This window comes from Artibeus jamaicensis, unplaced genomic scaffold (genome assembly GCF_021234435.1).
Source record: "Artibeus jamaicensis isolate MK-2021 breed Jamaican fruit bat unplaced genomic scaffold, CSHL_Jam_final scaffold_833, whole genome shotgun sequence".
Lineage (NCBI taxonomy): Eukaryota > Metazoa > Chordata > Mammalia > Chiroptera > Phyllostomidae > Artibeus > Artibeus jamaicensis.
Window position 1 is genome coordinate 22625007 of NW_026522056.1, and position 15878 is coordinate 22640884.

Sequence of the window (15878 nt, forward strand, 5' to 3'; positions counted from 1 at the left end):
GGGGGGGGGGGGGGAGAAAACAGCACTGGCACATGCTTTGATCTAACAGCGCAGAGGACCCCGATCTTCCTGTGGGTAGAACAAGGTCCATTTCTCTGTAGACATGTGAGCAGTGAGAGGAAGGCGTATGCACAAGGAGGGGCGGGCCACAGAGAAAGTCGGGGTTACAATGGCAACTAGCTTCCAGGTCCACTGAGAAGGTTTTGAGATCTGATTTTACAGTTGACCCTCGAACATCACAGGGGGTAGGGGTTTTGACACTCCCGTAGTCGGAGGTCCACGTATAACTTTTGACTCTCCCCACACTTAACCAAGACTAGCCTACTGTTGATGGGAAGCATTTTAGATAATATAAACAGTCAGTTAACACTTATTTGTATATGTATTAATACTGTATTCTTACAATGAAGCAAGTTAGAGAAAATGTTAGTAAGAAAATCATAAGAGAGAATCCATTTACAATATTTATTGGGAAAAAATCTGTCCTTAATTGACCCACATGGTTCAAACCTGTACTGTTCAAGAGTCAACTGTACATTCTCACTAGAGGGACCACAGTGCTTGAGTCAATCAATTTATCCCCGGCCCCTACCTCATCCCCACTACCTACTCATTCTACTCAATGTTCAAAGGACTTTAAAAAAGACAAACCACTTTTCTTTATCAGTATGGTGGCAATATAAACATAGGAAAAAATACTGGGAAATGTTGGTCTTATTTAGATTGGACTGATGCAAGTTTGAGGGAAGGAGCCAACCCACCAGTCCAGATTGGTGATCTCTACAGCTGCAGAAACATGTTTCAATTCCTGAAAAAGAAGCCAGAAACAGGTTGTTAACAATACCACTCACACAACTCTTAACCCTCATTCACAGAACTGACACTGTGGGACCAGAAGCTTTTGCAGTTCTTTGCATAAAGCCCCAGGCCCTGGTGGGTGTATGTGTGTGTAGAAAGACGCCTCTCCCTACCGTGGGGAGTTGAATCCGCTGTCCACAGTGATGCTGCTGCTGTCCATGCTGTCCAGGCGTGCCGAATGGGTGGTTCTCTGGTGGCTGCTGCTGTCGGTTTCTTTTGGGGCTAGAAGGGTGAGGTTCTTCTCAAATTTCCTCTGCAAGTCTCTTTCCTTCTCCCTCTCAAGGAGCCACTGCATGGTGCCCACATCATCTCTGTTCTTTTCCTCCTCGGTGGTCTTGTTTGCCCCTTCCTCAGAGTCATCATCATCGGAGACGTTGTAATAGTCAAATGAGGCTTCCTGGTTCCCCCCAGAATCCTGCTGACGCTGGAGGGCTGGTAGGACTTGTGCCCCCGAGGTCCCCAGGGGTGATGGCTCTAGCTTCTCGCATCGACCTGGCAGTGCGTCGGCAGGTGACTTCGGGTGAGATTTGAGGAGGGACAGGCTGGACTTGTGATAGCTGTTGACAGACAAGGTGCTGTGAAGAGGTTTGAAGAGTGTGTCTTTGCTGAATATCTCTTTCCTCTTGTCCAGGCTGCTGGGCTCGGCGCCGTGATGCTGGATGAGGCGTCCATTGGCGATCCCTTCCGCCGTTGCACCGGGAGCAGCTGGGCCCCCACCAGGCCCTTTTGGCGACTCCTCCTTGTGCCCCACGGGCTCCCTGGAGGAATGTGGGGCTGGCCTATCAGAAAGAGGCAGCTTTTTCACCCCTTCAGCCAGGGCTAGAGTGTCATGGTCCTCTTTATTCTTTCCCAGAGGTGACGGAGCCGTGAGCACTGTCTCGCTGGAGGTGTTGCACTGGAAATAGTCATCCGTGGCTGTTTTTGTCGGACAAGAGTTGAGTTCACCATAGGATGGCAAACTCTCGGGTGGTTTGCCTGGCTCCAAGAGGCTACAAGCGCTGGATGGTTCCTTGCTGCCACCAACTTTTTCTGGAATACATACCTCTTTATAGCTTGTGGACAAAATGTGAGCCCTTTGATGACCGGAGGTCTGTGCAGGCCTCAGGGTACTGTCGTCGATGTAGGACTGGATAGGCGTCTGGTCATCCTGGCTGCAGCCTTCGGCCAGGTCATCTGGCGTCCCCAGAGAAGAGGCGCCCAGAGGGCCTTTGGAGTTGTCCATGGACCTGGACCGCTCCTTGGCTTTGTTGGACCTTTCATTCCTGGACCGCCGGTCCTGGGTATGGCTGTGGCTTCGGTGCACTTTTGAGTGGGAGCTTCCCCTGGAAGGTTCAGGAAAAGGCATCTCAGTTCTCCTTTTGGCCAGTTCCCCCGACACATCCCATTCTGGCGTCATGGGGAAATGAGGCTCGATCACGTTGGCGTTGCTGTGCATAATGAAGTTCTCTCCTTTGTGTTCAATGATGAAGCAGCCCTCCCTGGGGGCCCTGGTGAGAGGATCACAGAAGTCATACTCTCTGTCACCTGGGATGTCCAGGTGGGAACCTTCCGACGGGTCTCCTTTAGAAACTCGCGTCTTGCTGTGTGACCGAGACTTCCCGTGGGACTTGCGATGAGTCCTACTCTTTTTACTTCTTCCGCTGTGATGGGCAGAGGATCCGGCTTTACTCCTATGTGCTTTTTCCTCTTCAAGCTTCTTCATTAGTGCAGTGTGCCTCATGACGTTTTCCACGGTCAAGTCCGGGTTGATACGCCGAATGATTTCCATTTCCACCTCCCGAGGGATGGTCGTCGGCGTGTCCTCGTCTCGCAGCGGCCACTCCTCGGGAGGAAACTGGGCAGAGAAATTGGCTAGCTGTTTGGTCTTGTCTTTTTTAAAACTTAGCCGGAATAACTTGAGCCCAAACTTTTTAGACTGCTTTTCACTATCTTTAGGTTTGGAGAGAGTTTCTGTCTTGTAAGAAAAATTTACAGTACTTTTGCTCTTTTCGGTGGGTGGCACCTGGCAGAGTGAAGGAGGGCAGTAAGGGTCTTTGCAGTCCTTGGCAGGTTTCCTCTGCAGAGTCGACGCATGCATGCTGTGCATGTCTTCTCTGCAGCAGTGGCAAGAGTCGCAGTGGTTTCTGGGTAATGTCCTTTCCCTGACGCAGCCCGACGCAGAGGGCGTAATGGTTCCGGGTTGTGGGGAGGTACACTGAGACCGGTCAGGTATCCTCTCGTCCAAATGGTACCACTTACTGTTAGTTCTTATGAGGGAAGGAGTTATGAAATAAGTCTGCGGGGTCACGATGAAATAGCCATCTGGGGTTGGGTAGATCTTCCTCTCCCGTACCAGCGTGTTCAGCGTGTGCCGCAGAATTTCTTGGCTTGGGGTGGGAACACCTAAAACCAAGAGAACACACCCGTGAGCAGGGAGGGGAAACATGCTTTGGATCCCTGATGGTTCAGAATCTGCCATGGGCTGAATGTTTGTGTTCCCCCAAGACTCATATACTCAGGCCCCAATCCCCAATGGGCTGGTACTGGGGAGTGGGACCGTATGGTTAGATGAGGTCATGGGATGGAGCCCTCATGATGTGACATTATGGGAAGAGGAGACCAGAGCCCCCTTGCTCTGTAATGTGAGGACCCAGGAAGAGGATCCTCATTCAACACCAAATGTGCAGGCACCTTGACCTTGGACTCACTTCCCAGTCTCCAGAACTGTGAGGAATAAATGTCTGTTGTTGAAGCTACCCTGTCTATGGTCTCTTGTTGCAGCAGCCAAAACCCTATTACTGTGGCCAAGCTTTTCAAAGTATCATCAAAGAACAAGGACACAGCACTCAAAGGTGTTCCTTAGGCTCAGTGGGAATCCCAGTTTTCTCTGATGACGCTCATGAGCAATACCACAGACAGCATGAGAAAGTGGAAGGGGTGAGGAGAGAGAGGGGAGTGTGATGAAGTGAGGTCACTACTGTTGTAACAAGCCTTTATTGAACTGAATCTTTAAAGATAGAATATTTTTTAATAAGGGGAGAAATGAAAGATGTTTTACATATGATATGCATGAACAAAAAAGACTTTTTTTCCATAAAAGCAACTAAGAAAACAGGGTTGAAAAGCCTTCTTGGTACTGATAAACAAAGCTAAAACATGTGGAGTCTACCATATATACTTGGGACTGCTCCATACATTTTTAAAGATTAAGTTTACTTAATAAACTGGATTTTCTAAATTATACAAAAGGGCGATTGGTCTTGACCATGGTTCGTGATGCGGTACTCTAAACTGTCATGGTCAATTTTGAACGTGATTATAGCCCTGGTGGGGTTCAGGGCAGACCCTTCTTGGCACAAGTCAGCAGGATAGAGGTGGTCTTCCTAACTCATAACCGGGGAGCCCTAAGAAATACACTCACGAAAGCTTGGATGTTCTACATCTGTCTGGTCCCTGGTCCCAAACTGCCACCTTTGCCAGAATAGAAATTTCAGAAGGAAATCGTAGATAACTCCTTTGTAGAGTGACTGACGCTGTTTTCAAAGGGTTTTGTGTGCATGTGTATGCACTGGCTACCTTAAGAGATACAACTGGGAATATACACACTTAAGGAAGTATACGTTCTCCAGACTGGAGTGCATTTACTTGAGCTCTTGGGTGTTCTCCATTTTTCATTGCCAGGCACACTGATGGTTACAATATTTATAACATCGACCTGAATGATATATGGTCACGTGTCACTTAACGACAAGGACATGTTCAGAGGCATGCAGTTTAGGTGACCTTGTTGTCATGCGAACTTTCACAGAGTGCCCTTACTCAACCCCAGATGGTCTAGCCTACTACACACCTTGGCTAGATGGTGGATGTTGCCTATTGTACAGCCCGTTACTATACTGAATACTGCAGACAAGAGTAACACGATGATAAGAATCCGTTTACCTAAACATAGAGAAGGTACAGTAAAATTATCACATAAAAGGTTGGGGAGGAGGTTGAGAGACTGGGTGAAAGGTGGGAAGGGGGTGGGAGAATGAGTGAATAATATGAAGGTATTAAGAAGTGTACAGATTGGTAGTTACAGAATAGTCACGGGGATGTAAAGTACAGCATAGGGAATACAGTTGACAATCCTGTAATAACTATGCACGTTGTCAGATAGGTACTAGATTTATCCAGGTGATCACTTAGATATATAATGTCCAGTCACTGGGTTATACACCTGAAACTAGTATGATATTGTATGTCAACTATAACTGAAAAGTAAACAATTATTTTTAAGAAATGGTGCACCTGTACAGGACATTCACCATGAACAGGGCGTGCAGGACTCGAGGTAGCCCTGGGTGTGTCAGGGAGCCGGTGGTGAGTGAATGTGATGACCTGGGACATTACTGTGCACCACTGCAGATTTTGTCAACACTGTCGCACAAGTCCCTCTCCCTGCTTCCTTCCCATTGGGTCAGAAAGAACATTGAAGCTGTCAATGCTGCTCCGTGAACAGGGCTGTGGGCTGGGCTGATTGGAAATATCGAGGAGCAAGTGGCTGGGTGGAGCAGAGATCACCAACACAGTGACAGTCAGGAGGGAGTGAGAGGTGGCCCGAGGGTCAGGAGGAATAAGAAATTTAGAAGGAAAGATAAAGGGACATAGCGGATTGTCATGGCCAAGTGGTTTTGCCTACTGCATGTTGGAGCAATGTCAGATTAAGGAACTCTGCGGCAGTCATAAACAAAAGAGCATCTAACGTGGAGAGGGTGTAGAGCTGAGGACTCAATATTTTGACTTTGGAAATTTGTTTTCAGTTCCATTGACCCTCTGGCATTGAAGTGGTGGAAGAAAGAAAGCTCGTCTATGCTTTAGATCATTACAATCTGAAAATATTTCCCAAGTCCAGGGACAGGCTGGCTCCACCCAACCACAGAAAGCTTTTACTAAATTGGTAGTGGCCCTTAGCACCTCACCTGTTCAGGTAGCTCCTGTGGACCTGTATCCTTGTACAGGGCATTAGGTCCCCAACAAAGAATGTACCACCACGCCCTCTGGAGCCCGTCAGACTAGGTCTGGGAGGGCTGCGGCGCCCTCTGAGTATGTGGTGCTGCAGAATGGGCTCCTCCCCAGTGAGACAGGACCAAGGCCAATGGACCAGGATGTCACCTGTTGAGAGGGTACCTATTGCCGAGCCCCACAGATAGTGATCCTGTCAGAGGAAAACAAATCCTCCTGAACCACACGTCCTTCCATGTCTTACAGGAAATTCAGCTCCATTAAAATCTCATGGAACTGTACCTATGGTCTACTGTTAAACAAAACATCATGTGAGGTGCATGACAGTTTCCCTGCAGACTGAAGCTTGGGCTCCGGGGCCAGACTGCTGGGTGGAAATCCACCGCTATTAATGGATGTTATCGGGTGGATTGTGCCCCCACCTCTGCCCTTTGTAGGCTCAAGTGCTAACCCCAGTACCTCGGAATGTGACCTTGGGTGGAGACTGTCTTTATAAAGACAATCAAGTTAAAATGAGGTCATTAAGGGGCCCTAAGCTGATATGACTGGTGTCATTTTAAAGGGGGAAATTTGAACATACAGATGTACAGAGAGAGAAGGCAACGAGGAGACACTGGGAGAAGACAGCCGGCTCCCAGCCAAGGAGACAGTCCTGGAACAGATTCGGCCCTCACAGCCTTCAGAAGGAGCCCACCCACTCTAATGGTGCCTCGGTTTTGGGCTTCTAGCCTCCAGAACTGCAAGACAATACACTTCTGTTGTTTAAGCCACATGTACTATGTTATGGTTGCCCTAGAAAACTGAACCCAGCTGGTATCATCCTAGGCAACTTACTTAACCTCTCAGAGCGTCTATTCACTATCATCAAAATGTGGATCTTAATAGTACCTACCCACATAGGGCTGTTGTGAGTTTAAATTAGTTTAATGTATTGGGTTGGCAAAAAAGTTCATTTTTTCCCCACAAGATGACTCTAGTAGTGCTTAGTTGTCTTTAACTTCATTCAAAACAATTTTGCTAAGATTGTATATCAGCATGCATTTTTTAAAAAGTTATCAAAATTGGTGAATTTTTGTGTTGCCATTTTAATACTGAAGATGGAAGAAAATATACATTTTTGGCATATTGTGCTTTATTATTTCAAGAAGGGTAAAAATGCAACTGCAATACAAAAAAAAAGATTTGTGCAGTGTATGGAGAAGAAGCTGTGACTGATCGAACAAGTCAACAGGGGTTTGAGAAACTTTGTGCTGGAGATTTCTTGATGATGCTTCATGGCTGGGTAGACCATTTGAAGTTGATAGCAATCAAATTGAGAACAATCAATGTTCTACCACATGGGAGATAGCCGATGTGTTTAAAATATCCAAAGCCATAAAATTATTGGTGAAAATGAAAAACATGTCTTTTATAGAAAAAAAACTAAACAAACTTTTTGGCCAACCCCATGTATACAAAAGTGCCTAACATATAGTGAGGTATCAAAACACAGTAGCTATTAGTGGTCTCGACTTAGGGTCAGGGCCCGTGGAAACCTGGATCACCTTCAAAGAACACTGCACAGCAACCCACAATAGCTATGTGAGCAGAGAAGTGTAGGCCTCCCCAGTCCTTCCAAAACTGGGAAGGTGGTCTACAAAAGCATTGGAAACAGCTGGGAGTGCTCAAGGGCAACAAGGCCTCGACTAGAATGTGACACATATACCCATGTCACCTTCTCCAGAAGGCATTGTTAGTAACCAAGGCAGGAAAGGTGACATTGCCTATGAAGAGGTATTACCATCTGTAATTACCTCATGTTTGACCTGCATGCTTTCCTTTCTCTCTAAGCTCTGCTCTTGAGAAACAGGGAACTGGCTTTCATGCATGTAACTTCAAGGCCAGGAGAATCATAATTTTTTTTCTTAAATTTTATGGGAGTTTCTGCCCAAAATAAAAGCGAATTCCAATAGAATTAGTGCTATAATCCAAACCATACCAATGCAATTCTTGGGAGATGGTATACAACAAAAAATGCTTTAAACTTAAAACAGCTGCTAAGCCCCACTAACCACCTTCTGCTGAACAACTTCAGGGGGTGCTATTCACACAGAATTCAGCTCCTGAGCAGAGATGCTCTGTACAGTCGTCACCCCCTGGAGTTGTGCAGCATGGCAATCCAGATGACAAGCCCACATTTAAAACTCGGGGGATTTTACACGGCAGCACACATTCAGTCAGATTTAAACAGAAGCTTTTCCAAAAACGGTAAGGCTCATTTATAAGACTTCACGGTTGAGTTTACCATGCTGCTAGATTAAAGGAAAGGGCTTAATTCAGAAAGGTGGCTATTACTATATGACAAAAATTCAGCTGTATTCTAGAACTTGCTGATTGTAGGCCTTCCGAGTGACCCTCTTCCTGATCTTAGAACCCTCACAAACTGTGCAGAATCACGACTACGCCGTCATCATTCCTTACCATTGAGACTAAGCTCTCTGATTATTCCCAAAGGAAGGAATAAGAAAGAATTTCCAGAGAACATTTACATCTAAAGTTTTTGTCTTATATTTGCAAGTATATCAATCAAATAATGTTTAATTTGGAAAAAAAATAGAAACATTCCCTGTTTGGTCCATTTTCCATCTTTCTATCTGTGCATTTGCAAAAGCTTTACATGATAGTCATGATATCCATGATAATTATTTTATTAGTAAACCCTGGTACAATCACTGATGCTTTCAATTGTCTACGAAATTCAGGGTTCCACTAGAAATCCGTAGGGGTCACCTGAAAGAGATGTGGTTGTGAATTTTAACATTTGCATGTTCCATCACTTCCAGATTCTACTCCCAGAGTTTAGCAAGAATTCGGATTTTGAGAGCTTAAAGAATACAGATAAGCTTTCCACCCAAGCTGTCCCTTCCCTTACCTTACTACTGAAAGGAAAAGGTTTGCCTGGAAGTTAACAAGGAGAGACAAACAATTAGTGAAGAACATTCAGAGAGCATCAAATGTTATAACACTTCAGGTAATTTACAGGTTGCAAGGGTGGGCTCCTGATAGAGCAGGGGTGTCCACCTGTGGGCATCTCTGGGCCACACATGAAGAAGAGTGGTCTTGTGTCACACATTAAATACACAAACGCTAACAAAAACTGATGAGCAAAAAAAAAGGTTTTAAGTAAATATACGATTTTGTGTTGGGCTACAGGCATAGCTGTCCTGGGCCTCATGCGGCCTGCGGGTCGCAGGTTGAACACGCCTGTTAGAGTTTTTTAAACAGCACACATAATTGCAAACACATTAATTGGGAAATGGAAAGAGAGGGAAAAATCACCAGGCAAAGTGGGGAGACTCAACATCATACGTCACTACTTCGTTTAGAGGCAGTCTTTCTGTCTTCTCCCCACACCATGACTTTGGGTTTGGCCAATGAAATGCTAGTGGGTGTGGCACTACCGAAGGGCTGCCGGGCCCTCGTGCAGCCGAGCTGGTTCTCTTGCAGCTTTGCCGTCGCCACACCCAGAGTAGGCCTCTGTTTGCCCCCTTGCCCAGAGAGGATGGGGTACAGGTGTTGCAGGGCCACCTGGCTAGGACCCATCTGAATCAGCCAACTCCTGGAGAACCCACGACACTTGAGCTAAATAAATGTATATTGGTGAGTGCCACTGATGTTCTGTATGTGCTCGCTACCCAGCTTTTTTTGAGCAAACACTAACTGAATACAGCCAACAGCGTACATTTGCTAAGGTCTCTTCTCAGCTGAAGGAAAATGTATGAAGCATTGGTGTTTACCATAAGCTCTATTTCAACCCAGGTAGAGGTTGCATCCAAACCAAGCTGGCAAACTGGTGGCCCAATAGTGTGTTTTATTGGACTTGCATGTCACTGGCATGCACATGTTAAAATGGACACGCATGTTACATAAAACTGAAATTCTAGATTCTCTTGGAAAAATAGAAGATTCTGCAACTCTGGCAGGGTCCTACTTTCTTTGGAGGAAGAGAGTAATAGACTGCAGCTGAGTAGGGGCTGCCTGTCTGCCGAGGGGGCACTGCCTTCCTCAGCTCATCCTCATTCCTGACGTCTCCAAGCACTGGAGGCTTCAAATGCCCTTCACACTGCAGCTGGGCTATTCTCTTTTTTTTATAATCATTAAGACAAAACATTTTATTGCTTTTATATAATCTTTATTATATTTTATTGTTTTTACAGTGAAATCTTCACTGATTTACCAAATATCATTATAAAATTTTTTTCTGCTTACCTGAGAACATTATTTTCATTGCTTTTATAGAGAGAGGAGAAAAGAGAGGGGAAAGAGAGACAGAGAGAGAGATTGATGTGAGAAAGAAACATCTATTGGTTGTCTCCTGCATGTGCCCTGACGGGGGAATCAAACCTACAACCTGGGTATGTGTCCTGACCAGGAATTGTGACCTGGGGAATGCGCTCTGACCACCTGAGCCACAATGGCCAGGGCTCAAATATCATATTCTTCAAATTCACTGGGTCATGACATATGCATGCAAGGTATGTTTACTTTTCACATCACTCTCTCTGAAGTTCAGCCCCGAAGGACTAAAATCTTCGGCTTGTTCTGACTCACACCCAGGAATCACGGTGCTGGTGTACGGAAAGCAGGTCCTGTTGCAGGGGTGGACCGGAACCTCGGTGGTTTGGGCCAGAATTCCCCACGGATTCCCATTTCATTTCTTTTTCTTAGTGCAAATTTAAAAAGTCTTACAGCTGAAGAAGGCAGGTTATTTTTGAAGTAAAGCAGGTGCGTTCATTTTTAATTACAAAACTAAGAGAAGTTTCTGGGCCACTTTGGCAGGGATTTTTTTCTGTCTGACTGGAACACGAGAGGAACTGTCCGTCCCCGTTACCTGGGAAGCACGTGGTCAGGTGCTCCATCAGTGCCTCTTGGGTGACAGGTTTTCGTGCCGAGTTCATTGCCGAGATGGCCAAGCAGAGGATCTCCCCGAGTGGAATAAATTGAGACTGACTGATGGGAGACATACTGATCGGTGATACATCACCTGCAGAAAGACAATTTTCAAGTGAGCGGTTCATAAAGGGGCCCAGCCATCTGTCCCCCCACATATCCCCACACACACGCGAACCTCCCTCCCGTGACTCTCACCTCGCCCCTGTGTTAGGTGCGTGGTCATCTCCCAACGCTGGCCTGGTTCGCACAAGCACGGCACATCCCTTCGGGTGGAGAGACAGCCTCCACAAACAAAACCTGCCTTCCAACCCAAGTGCCCATTTAGATAGATGAGTTACAGAAAGGCAGCAACCACAGGACTTTGGGAAACAATCTCTATTTCTGTTAACCTGGGGCTCACTGACTTATTCTCGGCCATCTACACCTTGACAGATGCATTTGTGGTCCCTTGAGGATTCATTCATTCCAATGGTGAGGTCTCTTTAGGGTCAGGTATCTGCTGGGGGATTGGGACAGTGACTAAGGCCCTTTCTCCAAAACATCTCTGCTCTCAAGGAATTTCTATTCAAGTGGAAGACACAGACAAATAGACCAAAGTTTGTGGTGCCCCAAAGAGGGCAGAATACCTGGGGCAGAGCAGGGAGGTGGGGCTGGGGCTGAGAGGCAGGGAGTGAGAGGAGGTTTTCCAGAGGACATGCAGCCTGAATCCAGTGCCCAAGGAAGAGTGGTCTGTGTCAGTGGCTGGGATGGTTGGGAGGCGGGGCTGTGACAACGGGTGGGAGGGCCCACCAGCAGGGGTTTCTAGGGAGGAGCAGAGAAGGCCCATAGGTTACGCAGGCACAGCGGGAGGAAAGAGCTGTGCAGTCAAGGCCTTCATCCCACGAGGCAGGGTGAGCCACAGAGGGAACTCAGGAAGGGCAAGGTCAGAAGTGAATTCAGAAAGAGGACTGTTGGCCACAGAAAGAATGGACTGGAGGAACTGCAGGAGCAGGAGAGGGCGGATGGACGACTTCCAGGAGGGCTGAGACCTCCCGCACATATTTGCATCTAAAAGGGCGGTGGAGGAGGTGGAGGCTGTGGGGGTGGAGAGGCCAGTGGGGGTGGGGAAGTCTGGAGGCCGGAGAGGCTGAAGACCCAGCAGCCTGGGGGCTAACAGACTGTGGTTCAGGGGGAGGTGTCAGGAGGCAATGCAAATACGCCTTCCATTCCTGCCATCTTCACATCACAGTATGGTGATTTTCAAGTTCAAGTTCTGCTCCGAGAATTCCTAGCCCCCAACAGAGGGTGAGTCTGGGAAAGCAGGAAAGTCAGCTCCTGACACCTGGTGCCCCTTGTTTCACTAAAAAAAAAGGCCCTATCGAAAGAGGGTGAAAGCTATCAGCAGAGAGGGATTCCAGTGAGCTTTTCTAAGTTTATTTCCCACTTGTACTCACGTCATCATCTCTCCTGTCTTGTTTCCTACGCCTGATTTGTCTCTTGTAATAAGTACCATGGCCCGCAGAACCGAGACTCAGGTCAGCCAGTGGCATGAGGCCACACCTTCTTGGAAGGTGTGTAGGAGCATCAGGGTGGACCTCCCTCCTCACTGCCAGGCACTTACAGCTGTGCCCAGAGCAACCGCTAGTTTGGTGGGAGTCCAGAGTCCCTTTGGGAAAGAACTTGAACCCTGCATTGATGGACTGAATGGGAAAGAGTTGGATGGATGAAACCAGGCAATAGGGCTTGGGAATGAAAACCACCAGATGAGGAGGTGAATCTAACAGGAGAATCAGATGAAGCAGCAGGACCCCAGTGTCAAAGGCCCGATGCCCCCAGTAAGCCCAGGTCAGCTCAATGTTCCCCTTTTGCCTGCAACTCTTGGGGTTCCAATCAGCGCTGCTGAGGTGCCATTCTCTGCAAGGCGGCTATGAGGAGAGTAAGACATTTTCCCCCAAACCAGAGAGAACAAGGAGCACTCAAATCTGGGCCAGAATAAAGGCCCACATAGATAAAAATCAACAGGAACAGGGGGACTGACCCAACTCAAAACCCACAAACTTCTGGGGCCTACAGAATGTAAGTGCCACGAAGAGACAGCCTCTGAGAGGTTCTTGCACATCTCGGAGGGGGTCGCAGGGGGTGGAAGCTAGAACATGAAATTTGGGGCTATGAGCTCCCCTCACTGGCTGATGAAGCTCAACTCATGTTGGGCACTTAAAAACGGCAGAATTTCATGAGCCGGGACCACCTCAGTGGGCAAGTGTGCTACAAGAGTAGATTTAAATCTTTTAAAAAACAAAATGTTGTGCCCTTGCATTCAAATGAAATCTTATTCTAAAGCCTAATGTGTAGAAGATGAACCGGGGGTGATGGTGAATGAGGTGCGAGTCCAGAGCTACCCCTGGTCAACTCTCCCCTCCCCTGCCCTTGGCATTGGGAGCTCAGCCACAGCCACCCTCGAGGTGTCTTCTGTGATTCCTTCTCTCCACTTCTACCTCCCACAGGAGAGGACAAGGACTCTGAGGCCAAGTTTCCTGATGAGTTGCTAGGTTGACCATGTGGACCTCAAAGTCACCTGGAAGGATTTTGTAAATCAGGTGAACAGAAAGGTGAGGTCAGCTGGCAAAGCGGGGAGGTCGGAACATGCCCCAGGGCCTTTGGCCTGTATGTCTCCTGGGAAGGTGACCCTTTCTAATGTTTGCCTGTCCTAACTCAGGACTTCTCAGATCAAAAATATAAAATTACTAAAGATGATTTTCTTAAGTGCAGGCCTATTTTCTCATTTTTGTATAAGTTACAGGGGACTTGATCTCTCCATAAAAAAGAAATAACTATTAGCAAAATAAACTCATTTAGGTCATGTTTCCCCTTATGCTTTTAGCTGAAAGTGTTTGTTTAGTTTAAATGTCATCTTCTAAGCTACTTCCTTTTCATTCATTGCAGCGAAACACAAGAGGCAGCGCACTTTAAGTGTCTGAATTGCATTTGCTTCGAAAAAGCTCAGTTCCACTATAATAAAGAGTGTGAGCAATGACTTCTAACTCGGGATATAGGACCAAATGGCATTTGGAGGCTCTAAGTGACTATCTCCACGTCATGTTATTTTTACTCTGCACTAAGATATATTAATTTCCACTTGCTCCCTACCCCCAGCCCCACCGGCAATCCTGGGTACCCTGGGCCTCTCCCTTCCCCTGCACCCCTACCCCACACCGCGGCCACCTCTCACCTGGCCCATCAGAATGGCCGATGACTGAGATTTGCCTCCTGCCCCACACTCCCTTCTTCACAGAGCGGCCTGGCCTTCTTTGGAAAGCATACAACACACCCCTTCCCTGTGTGAAGCGCAGCAGTGACTGCCAGTTGGCACCTAGACGATCAGAGCTCCTCACCAGGCCTGCGACCGGTGAACCTGTCAGCCCCCCGCTGAGGCTTCCCCCACTGCTCACACCTGGTGTCAGAGAAGTGCTTGGTGGGAAGGAAGCGCCACACACCTGTCTACCGCGGGTACCCGACTCTTACCAAGCCACTGTCTTCCCTCTCTGAGTGTGTTTGTGTGTGTCCTGGTGTGCTGTCTGTCTCACCCACGAGAATAAGCTCCTGGACAGAAGGACATATGGATGCCAGGTTCCTACCACATTTCCAGTGCCTAGAGTAATCCAGAGCGTACACCAGACACCCCATAAATGTTTGTTGAATGAATGAATGAATATCCCTTTATAACATTATAATCCAAGGGATTTCTCAGAGTAGTTAAAGGATTGTGATTTCATTCATATTTTTTTGCTCAATAATTACAAAGCAAGTTTAATAAGAGACTAAAGAGACCTAATTTATATGCAACTTCTAAGATTCCCCTATTATTATTAATAATAATAATCCCCCCAAATGTAGCAGTTACCATAGAAAAATAATCATCTACTAAGCGATAGTTAGGACATGCATTTCACATCTATACTAAAGAAACCACAGGTATCTCTCACACAACATAACACATTATTCAAGTCTCCTATGATTTTCTGTGGATATTATATCAGACCTGCTTAACGAGTCAACTAGTCGTTGTTAAAATCTATTACTAGAAAGTTCTTCCAACTGGACCACATCTGTGGTCAAAACAAACAAGGAATGTAAATACCGCTAAAATACTGATGGTCATCATGATCTACAGAAACTACCCCATTTCCTATAAACCACAAATTGCTACATATCTATAATTTATAGTTTCAATTTTTCTACTGTCAGAATTAGTTCTGAACACATTAATAAAGATGACTCATCTAAAAGCTCACAGCTACTTTGTAGGCTAAAAAATTCTTTCTCAACTGCAATATGTCTGTCCTGTTGTTCCGACAAGAAGGGGTAAACAGGCTTTGTTTCAGCTTTATTTTCTTACAAACATCCATTTAGGTACAGTCCTCAGGGAGCATTTGTCAAATCCAGGATGATTCAGACAAAACCAAGCAGAGTGCCTTGGACAGAGTAAGCATTCAATAAATTTCTGGTAAGCGAATTTAAGATGGGAGAAGACATGAAAATATTATCATTGTAAGTAAATGTCTTTGATTTTAAGAGCATTTAGCATCAAATTTAAAACACCTCGGTGAACATTTGGACATTACTTTCATCTAAGGGACCCGTCAGCTGAGAAGTGTAAGGACAAGAAATCTGCCTGGTGGTGATGATGGAGTGGAGGGTGGAGACCACGCTGGAGGCAGGAAGTACATGTGCAGAGCACCAAGCTGCATGCTGAGCTGGGGGACCTGGGCACGCACAGTGGGGCACAGCCGGCCAGGCTGGGGGTGGGAGAAGAGTAGAAGCCAGACTGTGGTTGACCAGAAGGCTTCACACCCATTCTTGTCACTAATGAGGAGCCATTGCTTCTGCATTTACAGGAGGAACTACATGACGTAGTTGTGTTAGAAAATCACTGTTGTGCATGTGTGGAGAACACACTGGTGACGATGACAACCAGCCAGGTGACTGACAAGGAGGGTCTGGACGACATCACACACATGCTGACTTTCTTTGTCCTACCGTCTACAGCTAGTTACCACCTCAGAATTAACTTTATCATGCACACGTATTTTACTATTTAAACCCCTCTATCTATTCTCCCACCC

At 46.6% G+C, this 15878-nt stretch overlaps 1 protein-coding gene across 8 annotated transcripts in view; it reads right to left on the reverse strand.

Moving 5' to 3' along the window:
- Window positions 1–15878, reverse strand: part of STOX2 (storkhead box 2) — a 180614-nt gene that overhangs the window by 10646 nt on the left and 154090 nt on the right. For 6 of the 8 annotated variants that reach the window (XR_008390608.1, XM_053660009.1, XM_053660012.1 and 3 more), the window contains 2 exons: window positions 10715–10867; window positions 972–3240 (listed from right to left, as the gene is read on the reverse strand). Coding sequence is in view for 7 of the 8 variants with exons in the window: in XM_053660009.1 (XP_053515984.1) it covers window positions 972–3240; window positions 10715–10867 (2422 nt within the window). In the remaining variant the exon portion in view is untranslated. Of the gene's footprint in view, window positions 1–761; window positions 809–967; window positions 3241–10714; window positions 10868–15878 lie in introns of those variants that run through there. The other 2 variants (XM_053660010.1, XM_053660011.1) reach the window with 2 other exon arrangements.